Consider the following 24472-nt stretch of genomic DNA (forward strand, 5'->3'; position numbering starts at 1 on the left):
GACCGATCAAGGCACTCTTATCCCGATAACATCCTTATATTGTTGTTGTAAAACGAATAATTTGTGAAAATAAAACCACCTAAATGTAGTTATGAAAAGACTATAGAACATAAACCATATTGATTCTTTATCCAAAAAAATACCTAAATGACACGAATAAGAACCTTTTTTTCCGCATTAAATCTTTGCTTTGCTTGGATGTCAATTCACGGTTTCGTTATAATAATTTTCATTACTATTATTTTATGTGTAAACATAAATTATAAGAAAAAAAGAGGTTTAAAAAAAGAAAAGTAAACAAAAACCTTAACTGACACCATGAATAGCGCGCATAAAATACATACAGTGAAATTGGCGGTTCTTCGGTCGTATTACAGCGAAATAAAAACAGTCTAAAGCGCCGTTTCTCGGATAATTTAATAGATCGTTTATAAAAGTTAATAACTTCAAATTTCCTTACGATATTAAGATATAGATAAGTTAATTATAACGCAATCAATTTTGGAATAGACCTATTAATTAAATATACAGTTTAAAAGATTAAACATTTTAGCTTTCATTTACGTTCTTATGTTGGTATAAGTTCTATAGGCTTTTCGTTCAGTGTTACACCCCAATCCACGAAATAAAAAATGCTAATCGATTTTTAATTATTAGGCTTATGATAATGGCCAAGAAATGTTTCTTATTGGAGATGCTTACTTGAATGAAAGAAAAAAGGTAAAGACTTGTGTACAACTTTTTGTAAGATAAACATCGTAATTTGAGTCGTTTTATATTAAAGCGTCTAAAACGAATGGCTTGTAGTCGAATGTGACTATAAAACTTTATACAGTCAATTATCGTAATTAATTATTTTATATGAAGGTTTGACTTCTCTCCGTTAAAAAAGTGAACTACACCCAGGGTTTGAAAGTTGTATTCCTGTGGGATGTGTTTAAACCAAAATATAATTAGTGAAACCGTTAAAACGTGAAAGTCTAAAAAAAAATTATTTTCGTGGTTATTTTTAAAGTTTTAGATGCTTTCAAATATGAATTTAAATCGGAGATAAATCGTTCAGAAATATCCAAATTATCATCAATAGTTCTTTATTAAACATCAGCCAACGTTTTTGTCGTGTACGCAAATGTTAGTCGAGTTAATAGGTTTTGCTTTGGGTGTTGAGACACGAAAGTCCTCCTTCTCGTGACACGAAATTAATTTGACCATCCTGAGAAAAAGCAGCTCGCTACGCCATCAGATTTTGATTGTTCAGAAACCGTCGTTTTAGATATAAGATTGGAAAACCACATTTAGAATATCTATTTTATAATTACCAAAAATGATGTTTGAACAAACTCATTTGGGAGCAGAAGTTAAGTCTATCGCATGAAATGTTTAGCTTTTGATTTGCCTTGCAGTATTCAAACTAAAATATATATGAACAAAGGCCAAATTAAAGTTAAATAAATCCAAGAATTCAATGAAAGCTTCTAAATCCCGATACAAATACTTAAATCTAATGAGCTAATGCCCAAAAGTTGAAAAAATCGTAAGTTTATGAAAAATATTCATTTGTAAATAACAGTTTACTTTTCTTTCAGGATGGAGAATCAAGGTCAAAGGTAAACATCGCAGAGTTTATCAAAATTTTTCCGAAAGCAATAATAATAAAATCATTAACTTACTAATAATTATTCTTCATTTTATTATATTTTATAGTTTAGTCTTGAAATAAAAATTAATAACACTGAGGCTCCCATTCTCTAGTTTAAACACACACCTAGCTTCCAAAGGCTTTATCTATAACAAAACTTTACTTATTGAAAAAAAGCCATTTTAAAATACATTTGCAGTCTATGTAAATATATAAATCTTTATGGCGTCAAAGAGAAAATATTATATTTATCGAAATGTAATTCATCAAAAATGTTACATAGCGTTGAAATAAACCGTACACGGCAATAATGAAATTAAGAAAACTAAATTTAATATTTATTAAGGAATATATTTGAGAGCCTTAAGGGGGAAGACTACAGTTGCCATTGTCTAATTTCGCGCTATTTCAAGCTGAACTCTTTTAATTTTTATTTTAACTTATAAAATTAATATTTAAGTGTAGAACAGCCTCTTGTTTAGGGCTAAAACAATTTTGACAATTTAAAATTTTAATATAATTATGTTATTACGTTTTAATTCGTTTTTATCTCGTTAACTATTAACATTATAATTATCAAAATTATTTTAAGCACTAGAGGAAGGTCCAGCCTAATAAGAAAAATATAATTCAAGGATGTAATTGTTAAACAGAATCGTTCAGCTTGAACGAAAAAGAGGCTTTTACTGTATTCTACCCCTTAATAGAAGATTTGAACTCTAGTTTACAAAGACAAAATTCCCTTGGCTCTATTCTAAATTTGATTTATTTTGAGCCAGAACAAAACACTATGCTGACTGAAAATATAATAATCCATTATAATTTATTTTCGGCTAATATGGTAGTACTTGTAGTAAAATATCAGTAAGATTTTAATGCACTTTAATATTAAACGATGCCCTTATAAAATGAAACCAACTGATTCAAATTTCGCAATGAAAAAAGTAGGGTTCCAAGGGTTTATCACCAGAAATACCAATTAACGTAATTTTCATTATGAAACGGTAACAATTTATGACACTTGCTGTTCCCTTAATCTCTTAATAGTATCATAAGTTAATGATACCTCTAAGTAGACAAATGGCTATGCTGCCTATGGCGGATATGCTTGTCCAAATTGACCTATGTCTCTCCGTACTGCGTATCAAAGCAGCCTTAACATAGACTTGGAACTGCCGAAGCTGACGTTTCTTTAATCCCGTTTGGTGCGAGGCTAGCTTGAACTTCCCCAAAAGAGATAAATTTCGGTATTCCCTTAGAAACTTCGTTCCCCCCGCAGAGGACAAAGAACGTTTTTTCGCTATTGGTTTATTTCTCTCAGCCCAATATAGTTTCATTCTTGACCGCACAGTGGCGTGGGTCATAGATATTTTTCAAAACTTTCATTTTCGCGGGAATCGAGAGACAAGATTTGACATCACATTTTCTGGACAAAGATTCCACCTTGAAAGGGCTTATTTGTCTACTTAGAGGTATCATTAACTTATGATAGTATGCATACGGGTCACAGTAACATTTTAATATTAAGAAAGTTTCTATAGTAATTTACAGTACCATATAATTTTTTTTTTCATTTTCAGACTTGTAAACTGGTGAAACCAGTGAGTAATATTTCATATTATATTTTTTATAAAAGATTTATTAACAACCAAATCATTTCTATAACTCACAAAGTAGTCTAATGGGGATAAAAAATATTTAGAAATCACGGTTTACTCCATTTAGCTACATCACTCTCAAAACAATGTTCACCAAATAATCGCAAAAAAGAATTTAAATATCAAAATTGAATTAAGTTACAATTTTTAACCAGTCAATAAATCGATAATTTTGAAACTATATTAATTCTATTTTAAATATTTTGGATTTAAATAAAACTTGAAATTCTTAATAGAAAAATGATGAGTCAAGCTGTTAATTTTTAACTTTAATGAAAAATTTCAATCTCATTTTCAACCAATTCAATTATAAGTTTGTTTGTGCCTAAAGAATTAAATCAATATTATAATATTTCCGAGGTGTATTTATCCAGATTTTCATGATTTTATTTCAATTAGATATTGGGAAGTGAAAATGGAAAAATGGTTGTAGTAAGTTCCATCTACTTTCTCGTAAAAAATATAATTTTGTAAAATGTTAAGTCAGACGAATGTGCACTTTATTTCTAAAACGTACTTAAAAATATGAAATAGTTTAAATTATGTTATATATTAGCCCACTTCATAAATTATTTTTTCCATTTACAGAAGTGCGCGGTGGATGTTGCCGAAAAATATGGCCATAATGGTTAATCAGCGAATTAAGTGTATACACGTCATGACACAAGATTTAAAATATATATATAGTGTTGTAATATAGTTATGTTAATATGAGCAAATATAAATAAAACGTGCACATGAAATAGCGTCAAGGTCTTATTTCTGTATTATTTGTAGCCCCTTGAACCAATTCTAACTTCCCCGTAACACACCCGCGTTGCGTATATAAAAAAAAAATACGATATTAACGCACCAAAGCAGACCCCCAATACTTGATCAATGAGCATGACCAACCCAACCAACCAAAAACAATTATGACTCTACTACCGAAAGATAGGATCTTAAAGTTTCAGTACATTTATAGTAATCAAAAAGGAGAATCACATTTACTAGCGAACTACATGTACGTCAAAATTGAATTTCAGTAAATATTTACTACCATTTTACTACAGTTTTGGTAAATTTAGTTTTCACGCGTTTCACTGCAACAAAAGTTGAAATGTTTAATACAAAACTATAAATATTTCTGAAATTTTATGTGAAATGTTATGAAACAACAAAAATTACTTGCCTTATTTTTGATTAAAATGAAACGAAATGTATCATAACATTAGTTCATGATATTTTATCTATGCAGGGTGTCCACTAAAAAAAGAACCAGGGTGAATATCTCAAAATCTGTTTTAGGTACGATTTCGAAATTTTCAAGTCGTATACAAGATAAAGGGGCAAACCTACTGCGTAAATGTCGATGACATTGAACCATGTCTTCAAGGTTATCCAAAAACTAACTCGAGAACCGTAAGTGTTAGAAAGTTGAATCCACGTGACATTTTAAGTACAAGGAGCTTAAACCTGATCAGATTTGACCAATAGGAAGCCGAGAAATGCTAGATGAAAAACAAGAAGGTCATTAAGTTGATAACGTGTCGAAAGCGAGGGTCGGGAGCTGATAACTCTAAAGATACACGTGTTAGAGTACTGCAATTTGCTACACATCGTCATCAGGATGGAGGGTCTTTAGTTTAAAAATTTCAATGACCTTGAACCATGTCTTCAAGGTCATCCAAAAACTAACGCGAGAACCGTAAGTGTTAGAAAGTTCGATCCAAATAGAGAAGTGTTCCACGTAGATATAAATTAATGGGGAAAAAAGTTTCTTTTAAGCTCGAGTAACGCACCAAAGATCAAAATTCCACCAAAAAATGCTCAATATGGCGACTGTCCCAAAAAAGGATTTACGGTTTTAGTGTCGAAAAACGTTCGGACGTTTTTAGGTCGGCATTTGATCGTCGACTATAAAGCGACTTTTCGACCGTACCCCGACCCTAAAACGACTTCATGTGCTACAGGGGACTTGGTTTGAAATTCATCTCGTGCATATTTTTCGTAGTCGACTCCATCCTTGTAGCGATGGCAACGGCCTGTTGCAGAGTTAACGTCGCTGGTTCGGTGAGTAATCTGGTTTGAGTGGCTTCGTCTTGAATTCCGCTAACCAAGCGATCTCGTAAAGCATCCTTCAAATTTGCTCCAAAATTGCAGTGTTCAGCCAGTTGTTTTAATTGTGCCAAGTAGGTAGAGACAGATTCTCCAGGTTTACGATCTCGTTTATTCAAGTTATGACGCTCGACTATAGCAGATGGCGGTGGGCAGAAATGATCCTTGAGTGCGTCCTGTAGTTGCGCCAGGGTCCTAGTAGCAGGAGTCTCAGGGCTAAATAAATTCCGTAACAATGCATACTTGCTTGGACCCAGTAATGAAATGAAGGTGGCTTTCATTTTTTCGTCGTCAGTAATATCGTTTGCAATGAAGTAGTATCCCATACGCTCGTAGTATACAGTCCATGTCTCCGTGCTCTCATCAAACTGTTCAAAACGTCCCACTAAAGGCATCTTGGGTTTGCACGTTGTAGCTTCTTGGCAATTTGAGTAACGAAACCGACTTCCTTTTAATTATAGAACTGTGTGATTAAATCCTACCCCCGTCGCCATTGAAGTATCGTAGAACTAAATGAACAGACTGATTCGGTTTGGTTAAACCAGTTTAATGATGTCGTTCGTAAGACGTATTACATTTATATACAAAGTCTTAAAACAAATTTTACCATATTTCATAAACATAAAAAAAATATTAGACATAGATAACGCCACGTCCGTTTATAACTTGTCTCTTTACTCCATCTAAGTAAACATGGTGTCAGAAGTGGCTGGGGGAAAGGTAATTGCGTAATTAGCACACGACCAAGATTACTTTTCTCCAAGCAACAATCGCCAAGGCCCACAGAGGCCCGTCAAGCAGACTACCGGCTTCCGGTCACGTGACCACCTCAATCCAAGATGGAAGCCCACGGCCCATTTCTAAAACCGATGTGTATGAAAGGAAACATGGCGCAAAATTTTTACGATTTTAGAGAACACTATGAAGATTATCTGATATTTATCAATCTGAAAGAAAAGAGCGACGAGTTCAAAGTCGCCCTATTACGATCCTGCATGGGGGAGGAGTGCAAGAAAATAATGAAAAGTCTACCAATATCAGAGGAGGATCTTAAACAGGATAGTAAAATTTTTGATGTATTAAAAGCCTATTTTAAACCAAAAGTAAATGTTCTATATGAACGATCATTATTCCTGGCAGCTCATCAGTTACCGTTAGAAACAATTGATCAATTCTATGTACGGCTACGTCAGCTGGTAAGAGACTGTAACTACTCCACAGCTATGGCAGATTAATTTTTCGGGATAAATTAGTTTTATATACCACTGATCTAAAGACCCGAGACAAATTGTATCGCGAAAAAGATTTAGTTACCACAACACAGGCGCTACATGCCCTTCGAATAAGTGGGCAGGCTAGAGCTCAACTGAAACAGTTGGACACCAAGGCCATCCGCACAGTAAACACTTCAACCACCACACCAGAAGAAGAGTCAGAGGCAGTTCATCAAGTACAAAAATTACGTACGCAACAACGGAGAGGAAGATTCCAAGCTCCATATAGAGGGAGCTATCCACGGGGCAGTTTTAATTCAAGCAGTCCCCAAGTTCGAGGAGGTTGGAACGGACAGCATGGATCTCGTGGGTGCAAATATTGCAAAAGTGATCAATACCAGGCCAACAGACAGAAAGACTGCCCAGCCTATGGAAAACCATGTGATTATTGTCAAACGTTACACCACAATCGAGCAGCCTGTGAGAAACTTCAGCGGGAAAGCATGCACCCCAAGACGTTTTTCGGTTAAATACAGATTCATGAACTATATATTCCACCTACGACGTGACGGTGTCAAATTGACACGGGAGCTACATATAATATCATATTGTATTATGATTACTGTGTGAATAAACAACATGGGAATCATTCGCTCTTTCCATCAACGACAAAATTGCGGTTATATGGCGGCACGATGTAACATCCAATGAGGGAATGCACCCTTAACTGTTCAATCGGAAATAAGCATCTTATCAGATTCCAAATCTTACAGGGTCGGGCAAACCCTCTACTGTCAGCAAACACCTCTACCGCTTTGGGACTGGTGACTATCCACAACATCAACCAAGCCGAAGCAGTATCTTCACCAGACAGGCAAATCTTTGACCCGGTAAACCAAGGTAGAGACGCAGCCATGACAACTACAGCAAACTTCCCGTCAGTATTCGAGGGCCTCAGCTGTATATGTGAGCCCTATCGAATAGAGCTCGATCCAAATGCCATACCGGTTCAACATGCACCCAGAAGAGTTCCTGTAGCGCTTTTAGATCCTCTAAAAAAATTACTAGAGCTGACACAGTGAGGCGTCATCGAAAAAGTCACGAAACCCACGGCATGGATAAGTAGCTTGGTGTTGCTGCACAGGAAGGATAAGCTCCGAATCTGCCTGGACCCCCATGATCTGAATAAAGCAGTGCAACGTCCCAAGTACCAAATGCCCACATTGGACTACGTTTTGCCTCGACTTAAAGGAGCCAAATTATTTTCTGTCCTAGATGCAAAAGACGGATTCCATCGGGTGGAGCTTAGTGAAGAAAGCTCTATCCTGACAACATTTTGGACCCCATTTGAGCAATGTAAATACAAGAGAGTTCCATTTCGTCTATGCTCAGCGCCAGAGGAATTTCAGCGGTGACTCTTAGAACTTATTGAAGTTCTAGACGGCGTGGAGTATGTCGCCGATGACATAATAGTCACAGGATGAGGCGAGACACCCGAAGAATATATAAAAGACCATAATAACAATCTGAGCACCCTACTTCGAAGAGCCCAAGATAGGAAGCTGGTTCTGAACAAAAAAAACTTCGTTTGGCAATGACGGAGGTAACATATATGGGCCATGTGATCACTGAGAAAGACATCCGACCAGATCCTGCAAAAGTAAGAGCAATAATACGGATGCTACCACTAACGAATAAAAAGAGGATACAACGTTTCCTGGGAAGTGTAAACTACTTGGCCCGCTTCTTACCGTCAATGTCCACCATCAGCGAACCGCTACGAGGGCTAATGGAAAACGACGTTGTTTTCACATGGCAGCAGGCGCAGATCACAGCCTTTGAGCAATTGAAGACACTTATTTCACAAGCACCAGTACTGGCATATAATGATGTCACAAAAGAAGCCACAATCCAGTGAGAACTTACACTCAAGGATGAGGTTCTTTAACAATTGAAGAAGGTTGCAGCAACAGGCTGGCCAATGAGTAGAGCCCAAGTTTCACCAGAAATCAGAGGCTACTGGGTCAGTCGTGGCGAAATTGTGTTTCTACATAAAGGACAGAGGATAATTATATCACAAGCAATCAAACAATACATCCTTAAGCGAATTTACTAGAGTCCTCTAGGCGCAGAGGCGACAACCCGAAAGGCAAAAGACGTCATATTTTGGCTAGGTATGGCGGCGGAAATTATTTATTATCTTAGTCATTGCTGTGCCTGCAACACCTTTATAGCTAAACAGCGCCAGGAGCCACTGAAGCCGTTCGAGATACCAGTACGACCCAGGAAGATGATTGGTCAGGATTTATTTACCTGGAATGGGATAAACTACTTGATAACAGTAGACTACTACAGTTTCTACTGGGAGATGGATGTTTTGAAGTCTACCACATCCTCGGCACTAGTACTGGCAACAAAACAACATTTCGCCCGTCACAGTCTACCGCAAGTTCTGGTAACAGACAATGGTAGAAACTTCATTAGTCAGAAGTTTGATAAGTGTGCACGCCAATGGGGGATCACTCATATTACCACCTCACCGTATCATAGCCAGTCCAATGGGAAAGCAGAATCCGCAATGAAGGTTGCAAAACGGCTGGTAAAAAAGCTATTTACACTAAACAGGATATTGGCCTCGCTATCATGGAATAGAGGAACAGACCGCAGGAAGATGGTACAAGCCCCTCACAGAAATTTTTTTCCAGACGTACGCAAGGCCAATGTCAAACTCTCTGCTAATGCCACAAGTCGTTCAAGCCCCAGTAGCAATTGTCGCCTGCCCGACGGCGCCGATTTTCGGTTGTGCCGACTGTCTGACGGCGACTATTTCGTAGCCAAAATACAGCCGGGAAACTATTCTTTTGACTGGTACTATGCCCGCCCGAATTAGAGTCGGGTAAACTATTTTTACGGCAAGAAATTACTTTCCGACTAACAATGGGTAGGTATTACGACTCAATATTGCAATGATACCCAACTCCATTTCGGATTCATAACCGACCCGTTTCGGATTCATGCCCGACCCCGTTACGGATTAATACCCGACCCCGTTTCGGATTCATACCCGACCGCGTTTCGGATTCATACCCGACCCGGTTTCGGATTCATACCCGACCCTGTTTCGGATACCCACCCGACCCCGTTTTGGTCTCATACCCGACCCCGTTACGGATTCATACCCGACCCCGTTTCGGATTCATACCCGACCCTGTTTCGGATACCCACCCGACCCCGTTTCGGTCTCATACCCGACCCCGTTTCGGATTCATACCCGACCCCGTTACGGAGTCATACCCAACATGAACTCTTTGGAATATTAAGATGTCTCTAGACGTATAATTCTGGTATGCACCTATAAAAACGTATTATATTAATACATCCAGAATTAAAACAGTGCAATATAATCAAAATTCAAAATTTTTGCCAGAGATTCCAACAGTAGACCGCTTTCACCCTTTTTGGGGCTCATCAGTACTGTGCAGGAACTCTGTATGAACTCGGAAATCTGCCGATATCAGTAAAACTAATATACATTCAGAGTGTCATATATGTGAGCTGTCCATAGCAATTTATAGTGAAATTCTTCACCAATTATTGCATGGCGGTCGCTATTTAACAGACATCTTTTACGCTCGGGCTTCCGTTGAATTCCAACATTAAGATATTTCTATCAAAATTAAAAAATTTTAAATTTTTTAATTATGTTCAGATTTCCAACATTTCGGTAATCAGGCCCGAAACAAGTATACCACTGACAGTTATTTGAACAGTCGGCCAATTGTAATTTTTACCGTCTACAAAGAGACCTTTAATGCAACGGTGGGCCGACTGTCGGTAATCAGGCCCGAAACAAGTATATCACCGACAGTTATTTGAAGAGTCGGCCAATTGTAATTTTTACCGTCTACAAAGAGACCTTTAATGCAACGGTCGGCCGACTGTCGGTAATCAGGCCCGAAACAAGTATACCACCGACAGTTATTTGAGCAGTCGGCCAATTGTAATATTTACTGTCTACAAACTTTGAACTCTTACCCGACACATGGACTCTTAACCAACTGTATTTCGGCACCTATGTACTACTGGGGAGGTATCCCGGAGAACATCGCACAGAAACAGCGCGGCGTAAGATTAAACAATCCTATGATAGAGGAACATTTGAACTACCAACCCTGGTGCTCGGGTAACAAGTGCGAGTCGATTACTACAAATCTCATGCTCCCTGGACAGAGGCAATAGTCATTAAACAAGTCGGTCCCCAATAGTATCCAGTGAAAACAAGCAAAGGCTCATTGTTTAGAAGAAACAGAATATTTCTTTGAGCAACTCCAGATAGTACAGTTCGGAAGTCACTAGATCACCAAATTTGCCAATACCAAGGTCCGAACCCAGCACAGGGAATGCGGGAGCAAATGACAACCCCTCTGTTACAGACATTGCATAGCCCGAGAGATCAGAGCATCCAACATACACCACGTTGGACCCGTTTACCAAGGGAGAAAGGACGAGAGTACGAACAGCGTGAACTCCAGGAACCAGCCAAGGAAAGGAGTGAGAAGGAGACGGAGATCAGTTATCCGCAACAAAGGGATGTCCAACCGAAGGAGAAGGCTATCATCCAACCTCAACAGATGGATGTACAACCACATCAGAGGGATATACAATAGTAACAACCGCAGCTGTTCAATATCGAAGTAACCAACAGAGAAATCCACAAAGAACAATTACCCAAGGTCCAAGCAACGAAGACACAATATGACCAAACCACACAGCTGGATGTGCGTGTACGACTCCAAACGCCCACTGAAGAACACCTACCCCGCCTGAGACCCAGTACAGATGGGACCAGTTAAAAAATAAATAAGACTTAAAGGGGGAGATGTTATGGGACTTGACAGTTGGCGCTATATGCATATCGGCTATCTGAACATTATATATATAGACTGCACAGGCAACTACCGTCACTCCCTTGACGAATTACTATGTAGACAGTTGTATTTACTTATGTATCTTTATTTAATGTATATAATAAATAGTTTAGTTTATAACTTGTCTCTTTACTCCATCTAAGTAAACAGTAGTCTTAAACGAAGCAAGAACTATAGCAGTGCAATTATTCAAAGTAGTCTTAAACCTCGTCTTAAATAGTTAGGACTGCTTTTGCCGCTTTCTCTAGCCTCATTACGTGACTAGCCTTCTTCACTGAACAACTTGCTAAAAGGAACTAAACTGGAATGTCTGTTAAAATATGTAATACTTTAAAAAACGTCTTTAACGGGGATTTGGGCTTTCCGTAATTGTCGAAATCAAGTAGTTAATTTAAAGGTCAAATGTTAGCTCGTGGAAAATAAAGCAACAGGATGTGGAAAATATAGGGTATCATATAATGAACAATTAACAATAATCAGCTAAACCAAAGTGATCTAGCGACGATAAATGCCTTAGACAAGTAATTGCTGCTTATTTCGATTGCGCACTCTCACTGTTTCTCGCTAGTGCGAGTTTTTACTTTTCGCTTTTCTTGCCTTTTGTGGAAAACACTCCTCTAGTTCCTAATACAATAAAATAGTTTCTTGCTATAACGGGAGCCTTCTCTTAGCGATAAGGGCTCTTAAGGTTCTGTTGAGTCTTAATTTTATTTTAGCTTAGAAGGCTATCGTCCGCGACTTTTTTAATGTCGTTCCGTTTATGGAATCTATTACTTAACTTCAAATTCAGTAACTTTGTTACTAAATGTTGTAATGAGCCTTCGGTGAGTCGCAAACCGCTAATCTTAACAATACGGAAAACGAATAAAATATAATATAAAATAATAAAATCAAATATTTACGTGAAGATACATTTTATTGTTAATAGTGCCAAACAATTTCACAAGGACATTAATTACCTTGAAATAACAAGTTTCCAAAATGTATAATTACTTTTTATACCCTTCTAAAAACATTTTGGTATTGCCGTTACAAAAATCAATTCGCCTAACGATAAAAATGCATATTACAGAGAAGATCAATTTTAAACAAAGCACTAACGAAATTTAATTAAAGCGAGAATATTTTATTGAAATTTTTAATATTCAATGATCATATATTTTAATCCTAGTAATTTTTTTTCCACTTACAGAGGTTTTTTAGCAGCGAAGAATATCAGAAACTGGCGTGGTTTTGGGTGCGTTTAATTTAAAACATAAAATTGAAAACATCATTTTGTATTTAGAGGCTGCACCATTTCGGAATCGGTTTAAAGATTCACAATTCAATATGAAAAAAGATTTATTTTCTTTAACTCTTCCAATGGTTGGTGAAAATAAAATAGAACAATTAAAATCTAAATATAAACTTTCTGTTTAAAGAAAAATAATTAATTTTTTAAACACCTTCAATTTCTTGATTGATTAATAAGCTTAATATTCTAGTAGATTTCACAATTCTAAAATTATAATTATTAAAAAGACAAGAAAGTTGGTTTTGTTTTAAGAAATATAATTTTTCCATTTTTTTCCGCAATTTATATAAACAATATATGACAAGCCATTTAACAATTTCAAAATCGGCCTTTTTTTTACAAGGCCCTTAATAAAGGAAATCAAAATTTCGATTTGTCATAGAATGAACGAGAAAAGCTAAATAAAAATATTTAACAAAGAAAATGAGGAAGAATTAGCGTTTAAATGGGTTATTATCACAAAGATATAAACTTTAACAATTTCTTAAATTTAATTAAAAAATAATCGGGGTTTTTTATAATAATTAAATCTAAAAATTTCAAAATTATTTTTTTATCATTAAAAACCACTATTTGGCCCTCATATTTTAATTTCAGACGAACTCAAAAGAAATTAAGAAACACAAATGGTGCGATAAAATAACACTAAATTATTGTATAAAATAATCCATTGATATAATAAACATTTTATAGGTTTTTAACGGGTATCATATATTTTATTTACATTTTGTTGACATCTAAATGGACTTGACTTAGTGTAAAGATTTTTACCAGGGATGCACATAATGTGGCGGGTCTTGAGAAGGTGACCATCTATTCCGCGGGTGATAGATATACTTTGGCCACGGATTTACATATTACTGAGTATCCCCAGGTTTGCGTGACCTTTACAGCTTCTCACCCTGAGGACGAGAGAACTGAATTGTCCCACACGTCCGTGTGAATGTAAGAGTGAGAAAATACAATGAATGGTGTGTGGAGGTGAGGAGGGGTTTCTCAATTACCAATATGCGGTTTGATTTCATTGCCGCGACCACATAAGTCGCTTTTTTCAATTGAATTCGGTTTCAATTTGCGTTAATTGCTTTCGTGGTTATGTACTTGAACGACAACAAATAGGAACCACAAGACTTTATTGTAAATTGGAAATTTCAATGCAAGGTTTAAAAACTGATTTAAATTTACACTGAAGGGTTGTCTTTTGTTCTGAATTTAGCTAAATATAAAATGTTTTCATCCCTATTGCGTGTTCGATACTGAATTACTCTTGTCAGGAACTTAATTCAAAGTTAAAACTATTTTCTGAAAATTAAATGCAAATTATCTTTTGATATCTGTTCTTTCACTATTTATAATTAGGAAATCAGTTACTTTCAACGCTAGTTATACTAACTGAAGTATAAAATGAAAACCTCTACTGGAAAAATGCCGTTAGGGGCGATCTTTAATAACTGACAATCTCAAACTTCATAGCATGAAGGGCTTTCCACCACCCTCCCACGCATTATAACCCATTCACCTAAATTTCTGGCTTTAAAAATTTTTGATAATTGGGAATAAGCCTAGCTGATTATAATTATAATTGAAATTTTGCATCTCGAAATGTTTTAAAATTGTTTAAAACTTTGTCCTTGCGTTACAGGGAAAAGCATACTCAGTATCAAAGTAGCGGTAAAATTAAATTTACTCTAAAAATTCAATCGATTTAGTTCTTTGTGTTTCTAGATTGAAAATGTCTATGCACTTTAAAACTACTTCGAGCAGAAGGATGCCCATTGAGGCAATTAGAAACCAGAACCAGTAGTAGAATGCCATTGATAGATCGTCCATGGTCAGATCTTTTACCTCTTCCTCCGGCTTTGTCCATTTTACGGCCTCCATTATTCGTTTATATTTGAGTGTGGAATAATCTGCGGACTTCGTTTCTAACAAGGCATAGACCCTACAAACAATCAATAATTGAAATTAAAAAGATTTAGAGCACGATAAATATTCCATCAAAGAACAAGGTGAGTAAGCCAAATGACATTACTGAAAGCTAAGCTAGTATGAGTAAAATATGTTTTGTATTACTCCAGTTAAATTACATTTAATATGGAAAAGTAGGTGATCAAATATAAAATTTTCGAAAAAGGTTTCATCGTTAACAGATATAAATTATATCAAATGGGGTTGGAAAGACCTTAAACGCACAGTAGTGTATTTGCATATAGTCTTAACAAAAATTCGGAGATTTTTCAGTGCGTTATATTAAATATACTCAACCTACTATATTAATAATTTTCAAGCCGACACCACCTATTTCCGGTTGGTAGTTAAACCACCATTAGCAAGTATCCATTAACGTACCATAAGAATATGGGAGGCCCGCGATTCAATACCCGTCCTCGCAAACTTTGTAGCGAAAGTTCGTCTGCTTCGATATTTCGAGTAACTCACTCCTGCCATCTATGATAAACCCGCGCTAATACACGACCTTGACATATTATTTTTTGAGTAATTCAAAATGGAACTGACCAAAAAAAGAACTACGCGTAGAAATGTTAAAAAGAAAATGAAATCAAAAGCAACTATTGAAGGAAATTAAAATAAATAGAAGACTAACTTACGTATAAAATAAGAGATAATGTTTTAAAAAAATTATCTCTTATTGAAGGAAATACTATTTATTTAACCAATATTAAAGAGGTAGAGTTTTACGAGATTTAAATATATTTTTAAGTGATGAAAAGTTCCTGAATCAAAACGAATACTGCCAATTGCTGAAGGCCTACATCATTTAAACCCATTTGGGCAGATATTTGCTTTTTCCGCCATATTAACGAAATGGGAAAAAAAAATAAAACGCCAGATTCTAACGCCTGAGTGAGCTGTGTACGTGGTGTGAAAATTGCAGACGAATTTTCGTTACAAAGTTTGCGAGGCTAAAGCTATGCTCCAATATTCTTATGGTACCTAAATGGATTATTGCCATTAGGCATTATTATCATAATATTTTTAAAATACAGGTTTTAATTTTTTTGTCATTCAGGCTATAAGTAATAGACATCAAAACCAAAGAAGTGGAAATATATTGACAAATTATGCGAATTTTAATGAAAAACCAGTTAAGAAAAAATAATGTAAAAAAACATAACATTTTAAAGAAAACCTTTAAGAACCAGATAAAATAGGAAAATAAAATAAGGAACATATTAAGTCAATAAAGACACTGAGCATTCGTTACCATCTTGGAAGATGGTCTTTAAACTATTAAAACTAGTATTTAAGCTATAATTTTATAAACTTATAAGTTGCAATGTTTGACCACTAGACCATTTGAATAAATGATAAAATACGAGAATAAGTAGATAAGTCCACATTTAAAAGGAATAAAAAAGGTAGAACCCTAAACAAATTTGAAGAAATTTAAGAACTTACCAATATTCCTCCATTAAATTTAATTTTAATTTAATTTTCATTAATCCAAAAAATAATTTAAAAAATTAGAACGTTTTATAAATTTTCTGTCTAGATATATTTAGGAAGGAAAATCTGACATATATAACGCGTTACCCGTGATGTGAATATGATGACTCATCTTAATTTTTATGCGCTCAATCAGGATAAAATCCGTTATCAAATCCGGTCTCCGTGTTCTTTGTAAAATACACCGTCGCATTGAAGCTATTTTTCTTCACGCACACCAATCATGCCGAAAAATGGAAAGTACGGAGCTTCATTTACCCCAAGGAACCGTTAGTCTGTTGGTTTCAAACTAAACTTCGGTTTCCCCTTCCATAAACTTGTCTAGGTTAACGATAATAGTTAGTGAAGGGAGCTGTTGGCTCGATCTCGTGGCATGCAGGGCTTGCCACCACCCTCCTACGCATTGTAACCCGGCCACCTGAATTAAAGGCTTCAAAAGTCGCATGATGACTTAGGCCTAAGGTGTTGCCTTGGGTATTAGCCTAGCTGATTATGATTATGATTAATAGCGTGTTACGGCGAAGGTCAGGCGTAGATTCTTAATTACAATGCGTGTCTTTGAGCAGATTCCGGTAAACTATAGGTATGTTGAAAGAAATGACTCTTCCAGGTAAAAGAGATGCGGATGTGAAGTAAGTATGTGGTAATAGAACTGTAAAGGTTTTGCATACATGTTTGGAAACGTAATTATTTTCAACGTGAATTATATGTTTTGGTAATATATTATTTTTAGATGTAAAAGGGGAATTATATACAAATATAGCTTTTCAAAGATTCTCCTGATGGTACCCAGAGAATCGAGCATGGTTATAGTGAGATTTTCGATGAAAAATGTTCTTAGGCGAATTCTAAGTCAAAATGCTGCGCATAGTTAAAAAAATAGTTTAAAGACTGCCCGACTTGACATTCAACCACCAGAGGGCATTCTAGATCGTTACGACCACAGCACATGCAGTTTCAAAGCGAACGGTAACAGAGATATTTTTGGAAAAACATTTTATAAAATATATATTTTATGAGCTACAAAAAAGATCCTATGCAATTAAGCCGTACGAGATGACGCTGACTTTATGATTATCGAAACAGCTCTGGAAGAGTCCTTAACAAATCAAAGTAAAACATCAGCTTTGGAATTATTAGAAAAAAGAGAAGATTAATAAGTTGCAGCTCAAGTTTTCAAACAACCTTCAGTTTCTCATGAATCGCTTGCTTCCAATGGAAAATGCAGCTAAAGAGCACTTATTTCGAGTGTATTATCAAGTTCAGAAGTGGTTAGATAATGTATTAAATCCTACAGTTTGGGGATAAATAAAGATAATCTTTTACAACCAAAAACATATTCGCAACCGCCGTCTCCGGAATGCCTTTTGAACATGATTTTTTGTAACTGTTTAAAAGGATGCAGACCATTATGTGGTTGTCGAAAGCTTAGACTTCACTGTTCATCAGTTTGCGGTAATTGTCACGGGCAATCAAGGCCAAATTGTGAACCAGTAGAAATAGATTCAAAAAGAAGAGAAGAGCGATAAGAAAATAGACAATCCCGCAGAAAATGAAATCGAAGAACAAGATGAAAATGAAATCGAAGAACAAGATGAAAATGAAGTCGAAGAACAAGATGAAAATGAAATCGAAGAACAAGATGAAAATGAAATCGAAGAACAAGATGAAAATGAAATCGAAGAACAAGATGAAAATGAAGTCGAAGAACAAGATGAAAATGAAATCGAAGAACAAGATGAAAATGAAGTCGAAGAACAAGATGAAAATGAAATCGAAGAACAAGATGAAAATGAAATCGAAGAACAAGATGAAAATGAAGTCGAAGAACAAGATGAAAATGAAATCGAAGAACAAGATGAAAATGAAGTCGAAGAACAAGATGAAAATGAAATCGAAGAACAAGATGAAAATGAAATCGAAGAACAAGATGAAAATGAAGTCGAAGAACAAGATGAAAATGAAATCGAAGAACAAGATGAAAATGAAATCGAAGAACAAGATGAAAATGAAATCGAAGAACAAGATGAAAATGAAATCGAAGAACAAGATGAAAATGAAGTCGAAGAACAAGATGAAAATGAAATCGAAGAACAAGATGAAAATGAAATCGAAGAACAAGATGAAAATGAAGTCGAAGAACAAGATGAAAATGAAATCGAAGAACAAGATGAAAATGAAATCGAAGAACAAGATGAAAATGAAATCGAAGAACAAGATGAAAATGAAGTCGAAGAACAAGATGAAAATGAAATCGAAGAACAAGATGAAAATGAAATTGAAGAACAAGATGAAAATGAAATCGAAGAACAAGATGAAAATGAAGTCGAAGAACAAGATGAAAATGAAATCGAAGAACAAGATGAAAATGAAATCGAAGAACAAGATGAAAATGAAGTCGAAGAACAAGATGAAAATGAAGTCGAAGAACAAGATGAAAATGAAATCGAAGAACAAGATGAAAATGAAGTCGAAGAACAAGATGAAAATGAAATCGAAGAACAAGATGAAAATGAAATCGAAGAACAAGATGAAAATGAAGTCGAAGAACAAGATGAAAATGAAATCGAAGAACAAGATGAAAATGAAATCGAAGAACAAGATGAAAATGAAGTCGAAGAACAAGATGAAAATGAAATCGAAGAACAAGATGAAAATGAAATCGAAGAACAAGATGAAAATGAAATCGAAGAACAAGATGAAAATGAAATCGAAGAACAAGATGAAAATGAAGTCGAAGAACAAGATGAAAATGAAATCGAAGAACAAGATGAAAATGAAATCGAAGAACAAGATGAAAATGAAGTCGAAGAACAAGATGAAAATGAAATCGAAGAACAAGATGAAAATGAAATCGAAGAACAAGATGAAAATGAAGTCGAAGAACAAGATGAAAATGAAATCGAAGAACAAGATGAAAATGAAATCGAAGAACAAGATGAAAATGAAATCGAAGAACAAGATGAAAATGAAGTCGAAGAACAAGATGAAAATGAAATCGAAGAACAAGATGAAAATGAAATCGAAGAACAAGATGAAAATGAAGTCGAAGAACAAGATGAAAATGAAATCGAAGAACAAGATGAAAATGAAATCGAAGAACAAGATGAAAATGAAATCGAAGAACAAGATGAAAATGAAATCGAAGAACAAGATGAAAATGAAGTCGAAGAACAAGATGAAAATGAAATCGAAGAACAAGATGAAAATGAAATCGAAGAACAAGATGAAAATGAAGTCGAAGAACAAGATGAAAATGAAATCGAAGAACAAGATGAAAATGAAATCGAAGAACAAGATGAAAATGAAATCGAAGAACAAGATGAAAATGAAGTCGAAGAACAAGATGAAAATGAAATCGAAGAACAAGATGAAAATGAAATCGAAGAACAAGATGAAAATGAAATTGAAGAACAAGATGAAAATGAAGTCGAAGAACAAGATGAAAATGAAATCGAAGAACAAGATGAAAATGAAATCGAAGAACAAGATGAAAATGAAGTCGAAGAACAAGATGAAAATGAAATCGAAGAACAAGATGAAAATGAAATCGAAGAACAAGATGAAAATGAAATCGAAGAACAAGATGAAAATGAAATCGAAGAACAAGATGAAAATGAAGTCGAAGAACAAGATGAAAATGAAATCGAAGAACAAGATGAAAATGAAATCGAAGAACAAGATGAAAATGAAGTCGAAGAACAAGATGAAAATGAAATCGAAGAACAAGATGAAAATGAAATCGAAGAACAAGATGAAAATGAAATCGAAGAACAAGATGAAAATGAAATCGAAGAACAAGATGAAAATGAAGTCGAAGAACAAGATGAAAATGAAATCGAAGAACAAGATGAAAATGAAATCGAAGAACAAGATGAAAATGAAGTCGAAGAACAAGATGAAAATGAAATCGAAGAACAAGATGAAAATGAAATCGAAGAACAAGATGAAAATGAAGTCGAAGAACAAGATGAAAATGAAATCGAAGAACAAGATGAAAATGAAATCGAAGAACAAGATGAAAATGAAGTCGAAGAACAAGATGAAAATGAAATCGAAGAACAAGATGAAAATGAAATCGAAGAACAAGATGAAAATGAAGTCGAAGAACAAGATGAAAATGAAATCGAAGAACAAGATGAAAATGAAATCGAAGAACAAGATGAAAATGAAATCGAAGAACAAGATGAAAATGAAATCGAAGAACAAGATGAAAATGAAGTCGAAGAACAAGATGAAAATGAAATCGAAGAACAATATGAAAATGAAATCGAAGAACAAGATGAAAATGAAATCGAAGAACAAGATGAAAATGAAGTCGAAGAACAAAAAGAAAATGAAATCGAAGAACAAGATGAAAATGAAATCGAAGAACAAGATGAAAATGAAATCGAAGAACTAGATGAAAATGAAATCGAAGAACAAGATGAAAATGAAATCGAAGAACAAGATGAAAATGAAATCGAAGAACTAGATGAAAATGAAATCGAAGAACAAGAAGAAAATGAAATCGAAGAACAAGAAGAAAATTAAATCGAAGGCTAAGAAGAAAATTAAATCGAAGAAGAAAATGAAAATGAAGAACAAGAAGAAAATGGAAACTAAGAACGAGAAGAAAATGAAAACGAAGAACAAGAAGCTCAAAGCTAAGAATAATAAGTTTAACAAACGATACATTTTTAGAACATTAATTTATCATATAACTTTATTTGTGTCTTATTTACTTTTTAATTCATGTATTTGTTAATAGGGTAAAACTAACCCTATGCATTAAAATATAGAAAGATTAAGACGATGCAAGAACGGCCGTTTCCTTAATCTATTAATTTACTTATTTACTCATATTTGATATTTCCTTTTTACCTCTCCGAGGGGACTATGTCCTCTAGGAGGGGTTTGACAATCACCGTGTCTGTCTGTGTGTCTGTTTGCTGTGAATGCGTTACCGGGACAAAGTCAACAAGTTGGCAAGCCAAAATATACATCTCCTCGGAAGAATTGTCTCTAGTGGTATTAATTTCTCGAGACGACCCTTAAAGATATTTCCGCGATTCAAAGTTATTTACTAAAAACTTAATACCGGTTCAATCCCGCCCGGTATAAAAATTTTATTTCACTTAAAATAATTGAGACGAAACAATCGAGTTTAATTTATTCAGAATAATATAAATATGGTTTTTACAACAGCGAGTTAGACGTACTCAAACAATGCACAATCGAATTTAACACTATTTACAGAACAAGTTTATCAGTTAAATATAATACGAAGCAAATTTTAATGAAAGAAATATCTACAGAGGGTATTTGTATTTTTCTCGCTTACGAAATTCTTGCCGCATCTTTAACGCTCATTTTATTTCAACACTCGCTATTTTCGACATCTACGGTATGGTATTTTCATCAAGGGCGAGTATAATAAAATGAGCGTTAAAGACGCGGCAACTATTTCGTAAGCGAGAAAAATACAAATACCCTCTGAAGATATTTCTTTCATTAAAATTGGCTTCGTATTATATTCAACTGATAAACTTGTACTGTAAAAAGGGTTAAATTCAATTGTGCATTGTTTTAGTACGTCTAACCTAGGAGCAACAAACACAATGAGAACGCAGCTAGCCTTTAAACACGCCAACGAAGGGTTGTGTACGAATTTCTATGGACGAGCGTCACGAGCCTTTACGCTGAACGTTTTACGGGCGAGGGGAGGGATACAATTTCCTAATTTTCCCCTTCAGACAGCAGCAGGCGCTAAAGCGTCTAGCCAATTAAAAATGTACACAAGAAAATGAACGACTTTTGACGGGTTGCGTTCTCCTTGTGTGGGGTGTTGTGTGTGTGGCTCCTAGCTGTTACTAATTTGTTAACTTGTAAAATTAGACAGTTACTGGCTGTTTCAGCGTATCAATCGTACTAAACTCTTAAAAATTACGATTGAGTTACTGAAGAAAAATTACCAGGAAAATTCCTGTAACAAATAGTTTGATTACCGTAGTTTTAACCGTAATTTTTTTAACCGTTTACAGTGAAATTACCGTAGTTTCAACGGCAATATATTACTATTAATTTACGGTATTTTTACTGTAATGTTAACGGAAATTTAATTTTAATTTTCTGCCAGCAATTTGTAAGTGCGTATTTATCGAGAGGTCTTACATTCGGAGTAAAGTGTACAGGATCTCGAGATTTTGACTTGGATTTCGTGATTTCGTCCCACATTTCGAATTTATCCTTGGTTTTCTAGCTTAGATTTCCGATTTTGTCTCGGATTTTTAAAAAACGTACGGGATTTCAAATGAATCTCCGACCGCTTGATAATTATGGAATTTCGCTCAGCATATTAGTTATTTTAATGCGTTTATTCTATGCGCGCATGATAAGCCATTAATTTGTAATTTGGTGGTTAATCGTTTGAACATACAAAATAATACTGTGGTTCATCGCAGCTATGGCGATTAATTGTCAAAATATTTTCAAGATAAAACCACGATATTATTTTATCAAAAATGCCGACCTCTAATCGTTATTTTGATTTTATTTTAATATGTTTGTCAACGTTGCTTTACTCGAACAGATCTACTTTGAAATACTACTAGAAGTTTCAATTAATAAGCAATATGTAAGAAATATACCGTTTTTCGTTTAATTTCCAGATATGTTAACTTTTTTAGCTCGTGACTTTCGATTAAATCGACGTTTTACGAGTTTATAAAGAAAAATAAGACAATTTGAAGAACAATGACACCTCATATTCTGAGTTTGGGTAAATAGTTTTTGAATTATAGGCGAATATAAAATGGCAGCCATTTTCCAAGATGGTGGTCAAAGTTGGCACCGAAGACTTTAGGGTTTGGGGAGGTTCTATAAAACAAATAGGGTCTCTCGATTGTGAAATTTTTAGGTATGGCATATTTTTTTCAACAAAAAAACATGGAAGCCGTGCTAAAAACATTGGCACTGCGACTGCGCAGAAACGACTGCTTAGACACTAAATTCAAAAAAGAGCAATCTTGTCAAGAGCGTGCTCAGCATTAAGTTTCTAATTGACAGTAAAGCTGTAAAAGTAATAATAACGCAGATATTGTCGAAAAACCATTTTTGCCGGGCATTTTTCCGCCAAAATAAAAGTTCCATACATCCCAATGATGGGGACTTTTGACACAACGTTTATAGACACTTAATAAAGGTGTATGAAAAAATTCAGCCTAGGGGCATTTTGTGAAATCCCAAATTACTGGACTACAATATTTCTATAAAGGAAAACTCACGCTTGGAGAAAGCTCTCGTACGTCCGAGTGTTTCTTCGGGCTGATTTGGAAATCGACAAGCAACTGTAAGCGAAAAGGGATGGGTCGTATTGGAATGTTATTTTCTTGGCAAAGGCCAATAGACTCTCTTTTTAGAACAGTTCGATGTTTGCGTATAAATCATCCCGGTCTATCAAAAAGGTACAATTTTTATCGATTAACTTTTTCAGACCATTAACGCCGTGTGGCCCAAATGTCCACACTTTTTGAGCAATCTTCGACACTTCTTTGCCGTTCTTTTTTAAATTTTCCACCTGCAACGTGTAAAAACATTTTAATCTTCACGATAATAACTATAATGTAGGGAGCTATCGGCGTAAGGGTTTTCCTACCACCCACCTGCGCTTACATTGTTAGTAAAGAGGCAACCAGGTTTAAAGGCCGAGAACAGAGATTCCATTTTCTCGTGCCCAAATTTTGACCCCCGCAAAATTGAGTGACAGCGTGGACAGCTTGACCATAGACCAGGAAACACAGGACATTTCAGCTCCTAGCAAAACGCGTTGAAATGCTTTGGCTCTCTAAAGAAACGGCTGCTTCTCTGAGTTAGCGGGGGTAGGGGGGTTGAACCGGAAAGCGAAACAAGTGCCGCGGCGCCACCTAGTGTTGAAATAAAAAATACGCGAAATTTAACCCTGTTTTCTGTGAATTTCGTCGGCTGTCGTGATTTAAAAAGCGCGGTTGAGGTTAAGGCTTAGTATTTCGTTTAGTGTTTAATCCATGGTATTTCTATTAGTAAAGTTTAGTTAAAAATGGGTGTAAAACACTGGGTGTTTCCTAATTGCAACAGTGATGATCGTTATTCCACCAAGCCCCATATGGAAGGAGTGTGGTTTGTACCATTTCCCAAATACAAAACAAAACAAGTGT

The 24472-nt window shown here is 35.2% G+C and overlaps 1 protein-coding gene and 1 long non-coding RNA gene across 2 annotated transcripts; one reads left to right on the top strand and one right to left on the bottom strand.

Moving 5' to 3' along the window:
* The first annotated feature begins 701 nt into the window (after nt 1-701).
* LOC149943811 (uncharacterized) lies at nt 702-3240 on the top strand. The gene is made up of 3 exons (XR_016480805.1): nt 702-720; nt 1587-1607; nt 3220-3240. It is a non-coding gene; the product is annotated as an uncharacterized LOC149943811 (long non-coding RNA).
* A 2003-nt stretch (nt 3241-5243) lies between these two features.
* LOC149943812 (uncharacterized) lies at nt 5244-5789 on the bottom strand. The gene has a single exon (XM_090176210.1). It carries the CDS (start codon nt 5787-5789, stop codon nt 5244-5246), a length of 546 nt encoding a protein of 181 aa, XP_090032336.1.
* Nucleotides 5790-24472: the final 18683 nt, after the last annotated feature.

The sequence above is a fragment of the Leiobunum rupestre genome, chromosome 5 (assembly GCF_980474605.1).
Source record: "Leiobunum rupestre chromosome 5, qqLeiRupe1.1.hap1, whole genome shotgun sequence".
In the NCBI taxonomy this organism is placed as follows: domain Eukaryota; kingdom Metazoa; phylum Arthropoda; class Arachnida; order Opiliones; family Sclerosomatidae; genus Leiobunum; species Leiobunum rupestre.